The sequence below is a fragment of the Peromyscus eremicus genome, chromosome 5, assembly GCF_949786415.1.
Source record: "Peromyscus eremicus chromosome 5, PerEre_H2_v1, whole genome shotgun sequence".
In the NCBI taxonomy this organism is placed as follows: Eukaryota; Metazoa; Chordata; class Mammalia; order Rodentia; family Cricetidae; genus Peromyscus; species Peromyscus eremicus.
This window is the reverse complement of record NC_081420.1, coordinates 113,073,908-113,087,060: the sequence shown is the minus strand read 5'-3', so window position 1 is coordinate 113,087,060 and position 13,153 is coordinate 113,073,908. Positions and strand designations below refer to the sequence as shown.

General features: G+C 40.3%; 1 protein-coding gene across 2 annotated transcripts in view; it reads left to right on the top strand.

The window, feature by feature from the left end:
• The window catches only part of Large1 (LARGE xylosyl- and glucuronyltransferase 1), a 535,843-nt gene that overhangs the window by 496,101 nt on the left and 26,589 nt on the right, over positions 1-13,153 (top strand). For both annotated transcript variants that reach the window (XM_059264258.1, XM_059264259.1), the window contains exon 11: positions 1,351-1,514. In XM_059264258.1, the coding sequence (XP_059120241.1) occupies positions 1,351-1,514 (164 nt within the window). The remainder of the gene's footprint in view (positions 1-1,350; positions 1,515-13,153) is intronic.

Here is a 13,153-nt window from a genome sequence, read left to right as displayed (position 1 = left end):
GTGCAGAGTGAGGCCATGCTGGAAAGGAGTAAAGCTATCCTTTACAATGGCATGTGTGCCCCTGCTACTCTCTTGAGAAATAATACAATGGCGTAATGTATCACAACAGTGGACTCAGTGATGAAGCGCTATACTGAGAGAAGCAGTTAATGTGTTTTCTTGTGAATTATGCTATCAGTTTTGAGATTTAAAAAAGACACATTTTTTTTTGAAAGCCAGTCTATTACTTTCAGAAAGGCAGGTAAGTCCAGCCACGTAAACTTTAATCTATATTGAAATGTATGATATTGTGTGTTAGGAAAGGCTGAGGACAAAAATCGGAGCCAGTTATGCAACCCTTGGGAAATGATTATTTTTTAAGTTTAATTTTATTGAAATGCAAACTGCCCTTAAGTCTTTTTCTGCCCAAAGCCAAGCTTGCAGAGCATTCACAAATGTGTGCACTCAGGTAAACATCACAATCACAGTAGGTCAAGTAGGTCAGTGTAGGTCATTCCCATTACCCCAGTAGCTCTTTTGTCTTTTTCCAGGCCACTCACTCCACCCTGCCAACATATACTAATTCCTTTCCATCTCTATAGTTAGTGTTTTGCCTGGTCATAGATACTTTTTGCCAAGTACTTTGAGATTTCAACTTTTCAGTCTATTAAGCGGACATCATCATTTGCATGGTAGTAGTACTGTGGGGTTTAACCAGCAATGGTTGGGCACCTGTAGCCATTCAAAGTCTGAGCTCCTTGTTAGCAGGTTAGACTACTGTTTTCACTAGGTGAGCAAGGAAAGAGGACTAGAACTAAATATACTTTCCTGTTAATGAAGACAGACTTTCATAGCATTAGAAAAGGTAAAAAATAAAGAGGTTGTCCTGACTATTTAGGTTTAAAAAAATATAAAAGGAAAGATTTTTGTGATGTTAATGCATTTGCTTGGTTCTTCTCTCCTGTACCTGACCCAAAGATTGAAAAAAGCATCAGGTCACTCAGAAACCTTCTCAGATTTCCTCATCTACAAGTATCTTCTTTGGGTTAATTGAAGCCACCTTTTGACTGACTTTTTGACTGACTTGCCCAGGAAAGTCCTCTGCTTTTTTTTTTTTTTCTGAAGGATTTGTGTGGGGTCTGTTTGTCAGTGAGCATCACCATGGCTCTTGGCCACAAGGAGGCTCATTTCTCATATGGAGAAGGTGCCTGCCTTTGTGATTACCTCTGATGTTAGAGTAATGGATCAGGAAATGAAATGGGAGTCTTTTCCGTTAAACTATCAACACAGGAATGACAGACAACTGCAGGCAGGCTTCTGGGCATCTTGGTGCCTTTCTTCCTGTCGCCAAGCCTTTTTTTTCCTTTGAAGCTTCAGAAGCAGCTGTCAGAGCTGGATGAGGATGACTTGTGTTATGAGTTCCGGCGAGAACGCTTCACTGTCCACCGAACCCACCTGTACTTCCTGCACTATGAGTTCGAGCCTGCTGCTGACAACACGGACGTTACCCTGGTTGCTCAGCTCTCCATGGACAGGTATGATCAATGACCTCACCCACCACACAGACCCCATAACTGTTACTCTTTACCCCATGGAACAACAGGATGGGAGATGGTCTCCTGTAGCTAGAGTTTTCCTGCCTGGCCCACGGTCAGGGCAAATCTCTCTCACCCGCCAGTCCCACAGCCGCTTAGACCCGACCAAGTAAACACAGAGACTTATATTGGTTACAAATTGTATGGCCGTGGCAGGCTTCTTGCTAACTGTTCTTACAGCTTAAATTAATCCATTTCTATTCATCTATACCTTGCCACATGGCTCGTGGCTTACCGGGATCTTCACATGCGGCTTGTCATGGTGGCGGCTGGCAGTGTCTCCCTCACCCAGCTTCCTGTTCTCTCAATTCTCCTCTCTGTTAGTCCCGCCTATACTTCCTGCCTGGCCACTGGCCAATCAGTGATTTATTTATTGACCAATTAGCAACACATTTGACATACAGACTATCCCACAGCAGTCTCCTAGTCTTGGAATATGAAGTTCAGTTAAAGTTAATCTTAGTCCCATCCATAGTGCTGCATAGCAGGGGTTTCCTCTATTTGTTGCTGGTGTTGCTTGAGGCTAGCAAAGAGGACTGGCTCATTAGGAGTAAAGCCCTACTGAAGAGGCTACACACTGGAGCCTGACTGTGTTGTAGTTACTGCTCTATTGCACTGCTGTAAAGAGACACCGTAATCAAGACAACTCTTTCAAAAGAAAGCATTTAATTGGTGGCTTGCTTACAGTTTCAGAAGATTAATCTGTGATCATCATGGTGACAAGAAGGTAGGCTTGGAACTGAGAACTTGCATCCTGATCTGCAGGCAGGAAGGCAGAACGAGAGAGACACTGGGCTTGGTGTGAATTTTTGAAACCTCAAAGCTCACACCTAGCAACACATTTCCTTTTAAACAAGGGCACACCTCCTAATCCTTAAACAAGTGCCACTCCCTGGTGACTAATCATTCAAATATATGAACCTATGGGCGTCATTCTTATTCAATCCATCACTGTGGCCCCAGCAAAACAAGAGTCATTTCTTTTCCTCACACATGTCCAGGTGTAACAGTCCTTCACTGGGCATATCCCAGTATTATGTTGGCCCTTTCTCAGTTACAATCTAGTAGGCTGGTTCTCAACTATGACAAGGGACAAATTGAGTCACAATGGGGGAGCTTTTGAAACAAATTCATATCCAGGCTCCATAGCAAACCAATTAAGACAGAATCTTTGTTTTGGCATTGTTTTAAGTTTGGAATATATGACTCATGATCAGGAATAAGGGCTTTAAAGGGACTGGGACAGATAGTGCCAGTCAGGTTGGGATCTTCTTTAGATAATGTCATTAGGGAAAATCTTTCTAAGAAAGGGACATACCTGTAGAGATGTAGAAGGCAAGGAAAAAAGCCAGACACAATAATTTCTAAGAAAAGAGTTTTCCAGACAGATAAACTAGCGAGTCCAAAGAGCCTATGGTGAGAAGGATGATTGTATATTCAACAACCTAACGGAAGAAAAGTATAGCTACACAAAGAATTTTAGTTGAGTGCAGTGCCCACAGAGGCCAAAAGAGGTCACCTGTAGCTGAGTTATAGATGGTTGTGAGCTACTTGATGTGGCCACTGGGAACCAAACTCAGGTCTTTGCGAAAGTAGTACATACTCTTAATTGCTGAGTCATCCATCTTTCCAGCTGTTACTTGTAATTTTTCAAGCTTCACTGGCTATAGGAGATGATTGGATTTGAAGCCCTGAGGTCACTGCCTCAGACATAAGCAGCTTTCCTCTACCTTGCCATTTTACATAGCTGACTCTCAAACTGGCTAAGCAACTTCCTCTTTAAGTTACACATGCCCCTCAGTGGCTGCCCTTACCTGGTGCCTTTTGTGCCACACTGAAGCATTAATGTAATTAATCTTAATGAATAAAAAATCAGAAGTCAGAAATTGAGGTAAGAACCTGAAGATCAGAGAACCAGTAGCTTCCTACCTCTTCCATTTCTCCATCCAAAAGGGCCAAGCTCCTCTCTCAGCCTCATCTTACTTACCACTTCCTGTCTCCTCTCTCTACAGTCATCCAAACCTCTGTGGTCAGCTAGTGGCTAGCTCTGCCTTCTGATCCAAGCAAGCTTTATTTTTCAGAACAAAATCAAAATATTATACAACATGTCCTCCTTTTTGTCTAAATAAAAAAAACTACATATAATAAGTACAATAACTATATACAAATATACATAAGCAAGAATTACATTAACAATGTCTAGTCTATTTGCATTTGACAAATTCAGAGAAATTACTCCATTATCTATCCTAGCTTGGTGAGTCCAAAGTGTTGTACCTAATTCACTTTCTATCCAAACTTGTATTACCAAGCCAAAACTATCTTTTTATGTCTCTTAACCTTATACACTTTACACCTCTTTTGTGAGTTTCTTTTCTGAATTTAGTAAAAGGAAAACTGTAACTATCTAGTCTTCATCTCCATCAGAGATCTGAGAATGATATATTACCTGAGTAAACAGGAAGTGCAGAGCAAATAACTTCTAAAAAAAAGAAATGACAGAAACATCTGGCTGCCTGGACAGTCACCAAAGGTTCCTCTGTAATGTAGGGGCATTCATCTTCAGTCTATAGGCCAAGAATGTCTGACAGATTTTTCTATGAAGCAGGATTTTTGAAGGATTATCCTGCTTTGTCTTGGCAAAGTTTGGCAGTCACTTTCTTTTGTGTCCTGCTTGTCCAATTTGGACAGCATACTGTCAGCAGTCAAGGCAATGGCAGTTTTTTGACCAGTGGCTAACTTTTGCAACAAAGAAATTAAACTCTATATGGAGTTTCTCAATGCCCATCATCTTCTCTGAAGTACATTGGTGCTGCTAGGAGCAGACGTCTCATTGTCTTTAAAAAAAATTTTATGTTATTAAAACGTCTTTAATGCCATATCCTGTATATTTCTGAAATGTTTGAAGACTGCCTGTTTATCTAAAATATATCTATTTTACCTTGAATATATACCTAACATGACTACAAGTTTGATTGTAATAAGTGGCTAAATTCTGACCTGCATTTCTTTATTATCCATAATAGTTTATAATAATAACTTTCAAGGACTAGAAATTTACATTGCATTGTTAATTAAACTGTATATAGGTACAGTACCTTGAACAAGAGTAGAAAAGTATGTACAGTATGCTCTAACCAAGATAACATTAAATTTGTATCAATATACAAAAATATCCTAAACAAGAGTAGAAACATATATACAATATAACAAAAATAACCTCAAATTTGTATCAATATACAAAAATCTATATCAATGTAAAATATTTAAGACTAGTAGTTGCTTTTTTTGTTGTTGTTGTTGTTTTGTTTTTAAGACAAAGTTTCTCTGTATAGCTTTGGAGCCTGTCGTGGAACTCACTTTGTAGACCAGGCTGGCCTCGAACTCACAGAGAATTCACTCACCTGCCTCTGCCTCCTGAGTGCTAGGATTAAAGGTGTATGCCACCACTACCCAGCTAGTAGTTCCTTTTTTTAGTTTAAAAGTGGATTTAGTAATCTACCATTTTATCTTATCATTTCTATACCACCACCACCCCTCTCTCTTTAGAATGAGATCCCTGAATTTAATCTCCTTTGTTTAGCCTTTTTCTTGATCATTACCAATGACAGCTTGTAACCAACCCCCCTAAATGATGGCAAATATTTACAACCCACTAAGCAATGAAAAACTGCCCTCCCAACCTCTTGGGAATGTGAGTATCATGTTCTTAAAATTACTTCCTGCTGTCTGGGGATGGCAGCATCTTTAGGGGACTCTGAAAAAAAAAAAAAGGAAAATTGTCAAGTCCTGGGAGAGCTAGCTGTATGATTTGTTGTCTAGTCTCTGTGTAATGGCAAAGTGCAGGGCTTCTCCCAAGTCCTGGCTAGAGTAGTTTGTGAGGCTGGATCGTCCCAGCTAGCCACCTTGAAATTGTCCTCAGCAGTTTGTAGTCCAAAGCTGATCTTTGGGTGGTATTTATCAGCTTAGTGATGTTACCACAATCCAGGTGGAATCGTCATTGTGGGCCCCATCCTGCTTTTGAGGCTTTAAAGGTTGCTGTTAAGCATGGTCATGGTTCACTGCAGAAAACTTAAACATTTTAAATAGCATATGCAGCAGATCTTGGAGAAGTTAAAGGACTATAATTTGTTATGTACATCCATAGTACAAAAACTTAATTGCTAGTTACCTTATTGAGACGAAAACCCAAAATCATGTGCAGAAAGCTAGATGAATCAGCCCTTTTTCTAGAATTAGGTAGTACTCTATATGACCATTAATATTATGACAAAAAGTTTAAAATATTTATTAATTTTATAAATTTTGAGATAATATTTATACCTTAAGAAAAAATTAGAGTCAAAATAAAACCAAAAAATTATGAGATTAGTGGCAATAAAATAGTCCCTTAATTTTGGTTTTTCTTCTGTCTCATATCAGGTGTCTCTTCTAACATGATACAGATATTTTGTATTTTTCTTTTAACAAGCATGCTTGGGTTTAGAGAAGGAAAGAGCCACACTCCAACTCCATACCCAGCTTTAATTTTTAATTAAACTAGGACCACAAAGACCATTTGCATTATATTTTTCTAGAGAACAGCAGAAACAAACATTTGGGAAGATTTATGAAATTTTATACTGTTGGAAATGTGATATACCAATAGGCCACTTTACTCTTTTCTTGGTACATTTTCTCTGGATGATTTGTCCTTTTTCTTCAGATGTCTCACTTGTCCAGTGGTATTCGGATTCCTTAGCTGGATGCCTTCATTCTCCTGGAAAGACAAAAACAAAACCCTGTCCCAACCCTAACATTGGGGAGTTTCTCTTTTGGCAAATTATATCTGACCAAATGAAAGGCATTTGTTAGTCTTAGAAGTTAGTTTAGATTGAATGGTCACTCTGTTTGATGTACTATTGCCTCTTCTAATCAAGAGGCCTTTTTTGTTCAAATCTAATCTTTATCAATTTTGATGGTATTCATAACATTTTTTTTCTGGACAATGTCATTTATTTGTATTTTTAACTCTGATCTTTGATCATTTATAGAAGTTTGCCAAAATATATGTTTTATGGTTTCTCTTGAAATTTTTGTTTTATCTTCTAAAACTGTTCTGTCACCAAGAGTAGTATTTTTTTTTTTACAATAGGCATTAGGTCTTTTAATTGCTCTGGGGAGGAGTTTCCCCCATGGTGACAAGGAATGACTGAACCAAATTTGACATGGGGGCCTGCAAGAGGCCTCCAAGGCATTTCCCGATGGCAAAGGGTTACCTTGCCTGTCTTTTGTTAATCTGCATTCATTAGTCCAATGTCAGCCTTCTGGTTGGATTATTCCTAGAGAAAGAAAATTGTTTCTAGGAATGCCCTGCCAACAATCCCTTTTTAGGTGACAATTAAAACATATGACATTTTGATTTTTCTTCAAGCCTCTGGAAATCACCTCTCCTATCCAAGCATCATCATGGTTATGAGATTTGATATTGACTGTATCTTGGATCCACTCTTCTATGGGTGTTGATCTTGCCTTTAAAGGCCTAAGTACCCTTTTGCATTGTGAATTAGCATTTTCAGAAGCCAAAGATTCAATTATTATTTGTCTAGCTTCTGGATTTGGTATCATTCTATTTACAGCTGAAGCCAATCTTTTTTTTTATTATTATTATTTTGGGCCCTGTATAACTTTAGTAAATGACTCAGTTTTCTTCTTTCTGACTTCTTCAACTCTGTCCCGAGTGTTCAAAGCTGCTGCATGGTATAGAGCCAAGGTGTAGTCATCTAATATAAACTGTCTTTGTACATCAGCATAATTGCCCTCTCCAAGAAGTTGGCCTTGGGAAACCTCCATACCTCTAGCCCTACTTCATTGGTCTTAGACTCATCTTTCTGCCATGTCCTCCACTGTAATTGAGGACCAGGTTCCAATACTGCTGTAACCAAGTCTTTCCAGTCTTGTGAGACAATTCTATTACTAGATGACCATGCATTTAAGATCTGCCTTACAAAAGGTGAATGCATACCATATGAGACTACCACTTTGTTAAATCTCAAATGTGATGTGCAAAACCTGAAGGAGCAAGAACCCCAACATGCAGAGGCTCACAGAGCACCATCCAGAAAACATGGAATGAATGGCAGCTTGCATGTCATGGCTGTCTGGGTATGATACTTACTGAGTGTAACTGATGGAAGTGGGTGCCTTTCTCAGAAAATAAGGTGAGAGAAATATGGAGGAAGACACTCAACATTGATCTCTGACTTACACACACGCCAGTAGTATAGCTATGCACAATGCATGGTCCTAGGAGGCAGACACTGTGTTCTCAATGGCTCTGACCCTCTTGAGTTTAACTTTCTACACAAGTCATCTTAAAAAGGCTCAGTTTCCTTATCTGTTACCTGAGAATGATAATATTTTTACTGTAATTATCCCTAATGACCATTAGAGTATGCAGGCCCAGTTCTGTGTACTAATGTACATTCAGAAGCTCCTGAACTGATATCAGCATGAGTGACTGGAATTTTAATTTGTGTTCTATGTAGGAGGCACAAAGCCTAAGAACAAAGAGCTCTATCTCAAGTCTCATCTGCTCCTTCAATCCTCTGCTGATAATTCTGGCATTTTACTCAATATCTTAGATTTCGGTTTTTTCCTATGAAGTAGGGTTAAAATTCTTGCCTTGTAGAGTTCTGTTTAGGGCTGAATAACATAATCTGTGGAAGCCCTTGTAACATATTTGTCAGCCAGGAACCATTGGCTAAACCTGAGTACCCTTCTGGAAACTTCTATTTACGTGTTTTATTTTCTGTTGCTGTGATAAAACAGTCTGATCAAAAGCAACATGGGGAGGGAAAACATTTATTTGGCCTATACTTCAAGTCACAGTTCATTATTGAGGAAAGTCAGGGCAGGAACTTAGAAACAGAAACCATGGATAAATACTGCTTGTTCCTCACTGCCTTGCTGACATGCCCACACTCAGCTGGCTTTCTTATATAACCGAGGATCACCTGTCTAGGGATGGTGCCACTCACAGTCAGCTGGGCCATCCCACATCAAATTATCAACCAAGATAATACCTCACAGACATGGCTACAGACCAATCTGATCTAGGCAATACCTCAGCTGAGATCCCTTGGATGAATCTATGTTACCTCAAGTTGATAGCTGAAGCTAACTAGGACATGATGGTAGGTATTTAGAGATAATAAAGAGGGGAAAGAAAGACCTGCACTCAGCCCAGCTGTACCATTTCTGAGACATGTGGATTAGAGTCTGTACTTGGCCCTTTTCAACCTCATTGTGTGAAGTGTGATGATACTTTCAAGTCATGTTCATTATTCTTTGTATCTATCCTACACCATAAGATGATGTAGAGTACTGAAAAAGTAGTGATATAAGCAAATAGTAGCTTCCCTTTTTGTGTGTGTATGTGACTGTGTGTCTGTGTCTGTGTCTGTGTCTGTGTCTGTGTGTGTTCATCTCCATGCTTCTTACGATTTACAAACTAATAGAAGAATTTGTTGGGTGTACAGTGCAGTCCCATGCTTTTGTACACACTTGTACAATATTGGCCAAGTAATATTGGCCAAGCCAAGTTTCTGTACCCACTGCCAGCAGGAGAATCACACTGGCCTGGGCCACAATGACCAGCCAGCTCATTTTCTCATGGTCCCTTACAGAAAGCTTCAGCTCCAGTTACGTCAGCAGCAAACACTGACCATGGAACCCTTCCCTTCAAATTACACACAACCTAAGCTTGACAGATACAAGGTAGCTTCTAATGCATGGTGACAAGTACTACCACCTGGACAACACTCAGAGGATATAAGAAATTGTAAAATCCCATAAGATAGGCATGTAGCAGGAGGCAATAAAAATTATAATGCAGCATCAGCGCCAATACCACAATTACTCCAACACTTCACTCTGCCCTACACATCCAGTTAGGACACACCATGCTGAGTGGTGCCTCCTGGATTGATTTTTCATTTAAGAAATACTTCAATGTGCTTATAAACCTTTGAGTCAGAGGCAAGTCCTATGTGAATGGCAGAGTAAATTGGGGAAACTGACCCATGGGCTTGGTAACTCTACCACTAGAATTCCAATCAGAAGCTGTGTCACCAGCCACCAGTATGGAAACAGCAACTTTTGCTGCTCCTTGGGATTGTGACAGAAGATGGAAAAGAATGGAATGACAGAGGGACCTGAGTAAACAGATAGTTCTTACTGCTGTGATAGACACCATGACCAAAAGCAACTGAGAGAAAAAGAGGGTTTGCTTGACTTATATTTCCCCACCACAGCCCATCATTGAAGTAATTCAGTGAAAACCTGAAGCAGAGACCACCAAGGAACATGGTTTACTCCCTTGCTCCCCATGTTTTGCTCAGTTACCTTCTTTATGCAACCCAGAACCACCTTTCTGGAGAGGCACCACCCACAGTGAACTATGCCCTTCCATATCAATCGTTATTCAAGAAAATGCCCCCACAGACTTCCATACAGGCTATTCTGATGGAGGCAGTTCCTCGATTGACCATTCCCTCTTCCCAGATGAATCTAGCTGTGTAAAATTTGCACACACACACACAAAAAAAAAAAAAAAAATCACCATTGTAACACATCTGGCCCATGACAGACACTTGTCCTCTTGTGTCCCTTTGACAAAAATGTTGGAGAAGTAACTATGGTTGTAGGCATTGTGGGTCTGGTGGGTCTCCTGGTTTATTTCTAAATGTAGAAGAACTAGAAATACAGAATTTCAGCCACAACCAGAGCCCCAGAACCACTGTAGTGACAGGGCTACAGTAATCTGGGCCCAGATGTTTAAAAGTACCATACCCAATCTGGACAGTGAGAAGTAATTCCTTCTCCCTGTGACAAGCTCAGTGATCTGTGAGACATATATCACACCACTAAAGTCCCTGGTGACTTCTTATATTTAGAAGAGTATGCCAACTGCCTATGACTGAAGCCCCTGTGAGGCATCTGCCCACTTCCATGACATCTTTCCTCTCCTGTCACTCACTTACCCACTCGTATGACATATTGTTTGGCTGTGTTAAGCTGATTTTACACAGAGCAACCTATTCCCTGAGGCTTTCCCAAAGTGGATATCTCTCTCTATCTATCTATCTCTCTCTCTCTCTCTCTCTCTCTCTCTCTCTCTCTCTCTCTCTCTCTCTCTCTCTCTCTCTCTCTCTCTCCCTCCCTCTCTCCCTCCCTCCCTCCCTCCCTCCCTCCCTCTCTCCCTCCTAAATTTGGAAACAGGATCTCACTGTGCAGCCTTGACTGGCCTGAAACTTGCTCTGTATACCAGGCTGGCCTTGAACTCAGAGATCTGACTGCTTCTGCATCCAGAGTGCTGAGATTAAAGGTGTGCACTATCACACCTAGACCACCATGACTACTATAACAAAATAGAATATTGTAAAGAACTTCTAAATACCAAAAAGTTATTTCCCATCATTCTAGAGGTTTTGAAATCCAAGATTGAAGTGTTGGCATATTCAGGATCTTGTGAGAGCTGCTTTTTGGTTCTAAATTATTTTCTTCTCACTTAGTCTTTACATGGTATAAGGAGCAAGGGAACTTTCTGAGGCCTTTACAAAATATAGTGGTTACTTAATAGAGATATTTTAATACAGATTTGTTCATGAGAATTATAAGAAAAAGAGATTCTCAGAAGGAATGATAAGTGCATGGGTGTGGGCTTACCAAAGAAGAGTTACAGGAATTAACTTATTAAACTATGCCCAAGTATGGGTACAGGCTACTCAAGGGGGCATTGTTTGGATTCTCTTTTATAAAGGTATTATTAGCCCTAGTCACAACAGCTGCACCCTTATGACATAATTGTTTCCCAAAGCCCCCTCAATCTAATGATATCACTGTGGGAGTTAGGATTTGAACACACAAGTTTTGCAGAAGCAGCATAGATGTAGGTCATGAGTTTCACCACCTCAGAAGGGCCCTCCTGGGAGTGCTCTGAGTCTCTGTTCTTTGAGTCTTCTTCTGTTTTCCTTTTCCTTATATTCCTAGTGCATGGCTCTATCTGAACTCATCTCAGTTTGTTTCGTTTATTGTCTTCTCCACTATTGGTGCATTAAACTCCAGAAATGGAGGAGCCTTGTCTATCTAGTATCCCGGGAACGTTGACAAAAATGTTGGATAAGACTCGTTTGAAAAGCAGAAATGAGGAAATTATAGCTGTCAGGGACTGAGTGCCTGCTGTAATCCAGCTTTGTACCATAGACTTCCTACAATTATCTCAGCAAATCCAGTCACATGTTTTGCTGCTTAATAAGCTATTTCAAATCTTAGTAGCTTAGGCTGACCACTATAATGGGATCACTATTCAGTGACTAGCAGTTTGGACTAGGTGCCTATGGATTCCTACAGGTATTTGATGTTAGCTAATAAAGTCTTCTTAAGGGTAGGGGGATTACCTGGGCCATGTGGCTCATTATCAAGACAGGTGATGTAGCTTTAGTCACAAAGTGGGGGAGGGGTATCACAGGATTCCAGGAGTATTGGGGATCAAATCCAAGTGCCAGAACAGTTCTTGGTGCTTCTAACATCAATTTTGCTAATGTCCTATGAGCCAAGGAAAGTCACATGACCAGGCCTGAGTCATGAAGTGTAGATGAGAGAGTTAGATAGCTTTTGTAATTAACCAAAGGTATTCTTATTTCCACTGAACATATATACACACTGGAATCAAAATATCATCCACTACTTGCTCACCTATACTACATAGCTCAGAGATCAAACCTTGTACTATGACAAGATTCCAGTCCTGAGCTCTTTGCTCGTTCTTCCCAGAAGAAAGCAGTGGTGGGCTCTGTGGTGAATTGGGGAAAACTTAGAACAGAAAGGCAGAACTTCGACCTTCTAGAGCCATCTTCCAGGCTGGCTCATCCTGTTTTGGGCAAATACTCTATAAACTTGTCTCTTTTATCATAAAAATTATACAGTCACTTTTGGAACACACACACATGTACACAACTTTAATACTTTACCCAAACTGACAATTTTGTAGTATTTTTGACTTTTGTCTCTAGAAAGTTCTTGGGTTGGCCCAGAGTTGGCTGTCACATCTTTCCAGCTCAGATTTTTTAAAAAAATGCACAGAGCTTTGTATCATTCGAAACTGTATAGAAATGGATGCTCTTTAAGGACCAGGTGTGAAGAACAAACGCCATGAGGGAACTGTGGACCTCTGTGGCAGACTCAAAGAGGCACCAAGGAATAGAGAATACTTGACAACATGAAAAGAGCACATTTGTTGTGGTTTGAATGTACAATGTCTCCCATAGGCTCAAATAGTTAAAGACTTGGTCCCAGCTATTGGTGCTATTTTGGAAGGTTGTGGAAGCTTTAGGAGGTAGAGCCTTGCTGGAGAAAATGGTCACTGGTGACAGAAATTGAGGTTTTCTAGTTCAGCCCTACTTCCTGTCTCCTCTCTGCTTCCTGCCTGCAGACATCATGTAGCAGGTGCCTCACTCACACTCCTGCCACCTTGATTTCCCATCCATGATGGGCTATTATCATTTCACAGATTATGTGTGCCAAAATAAACCCTGAAC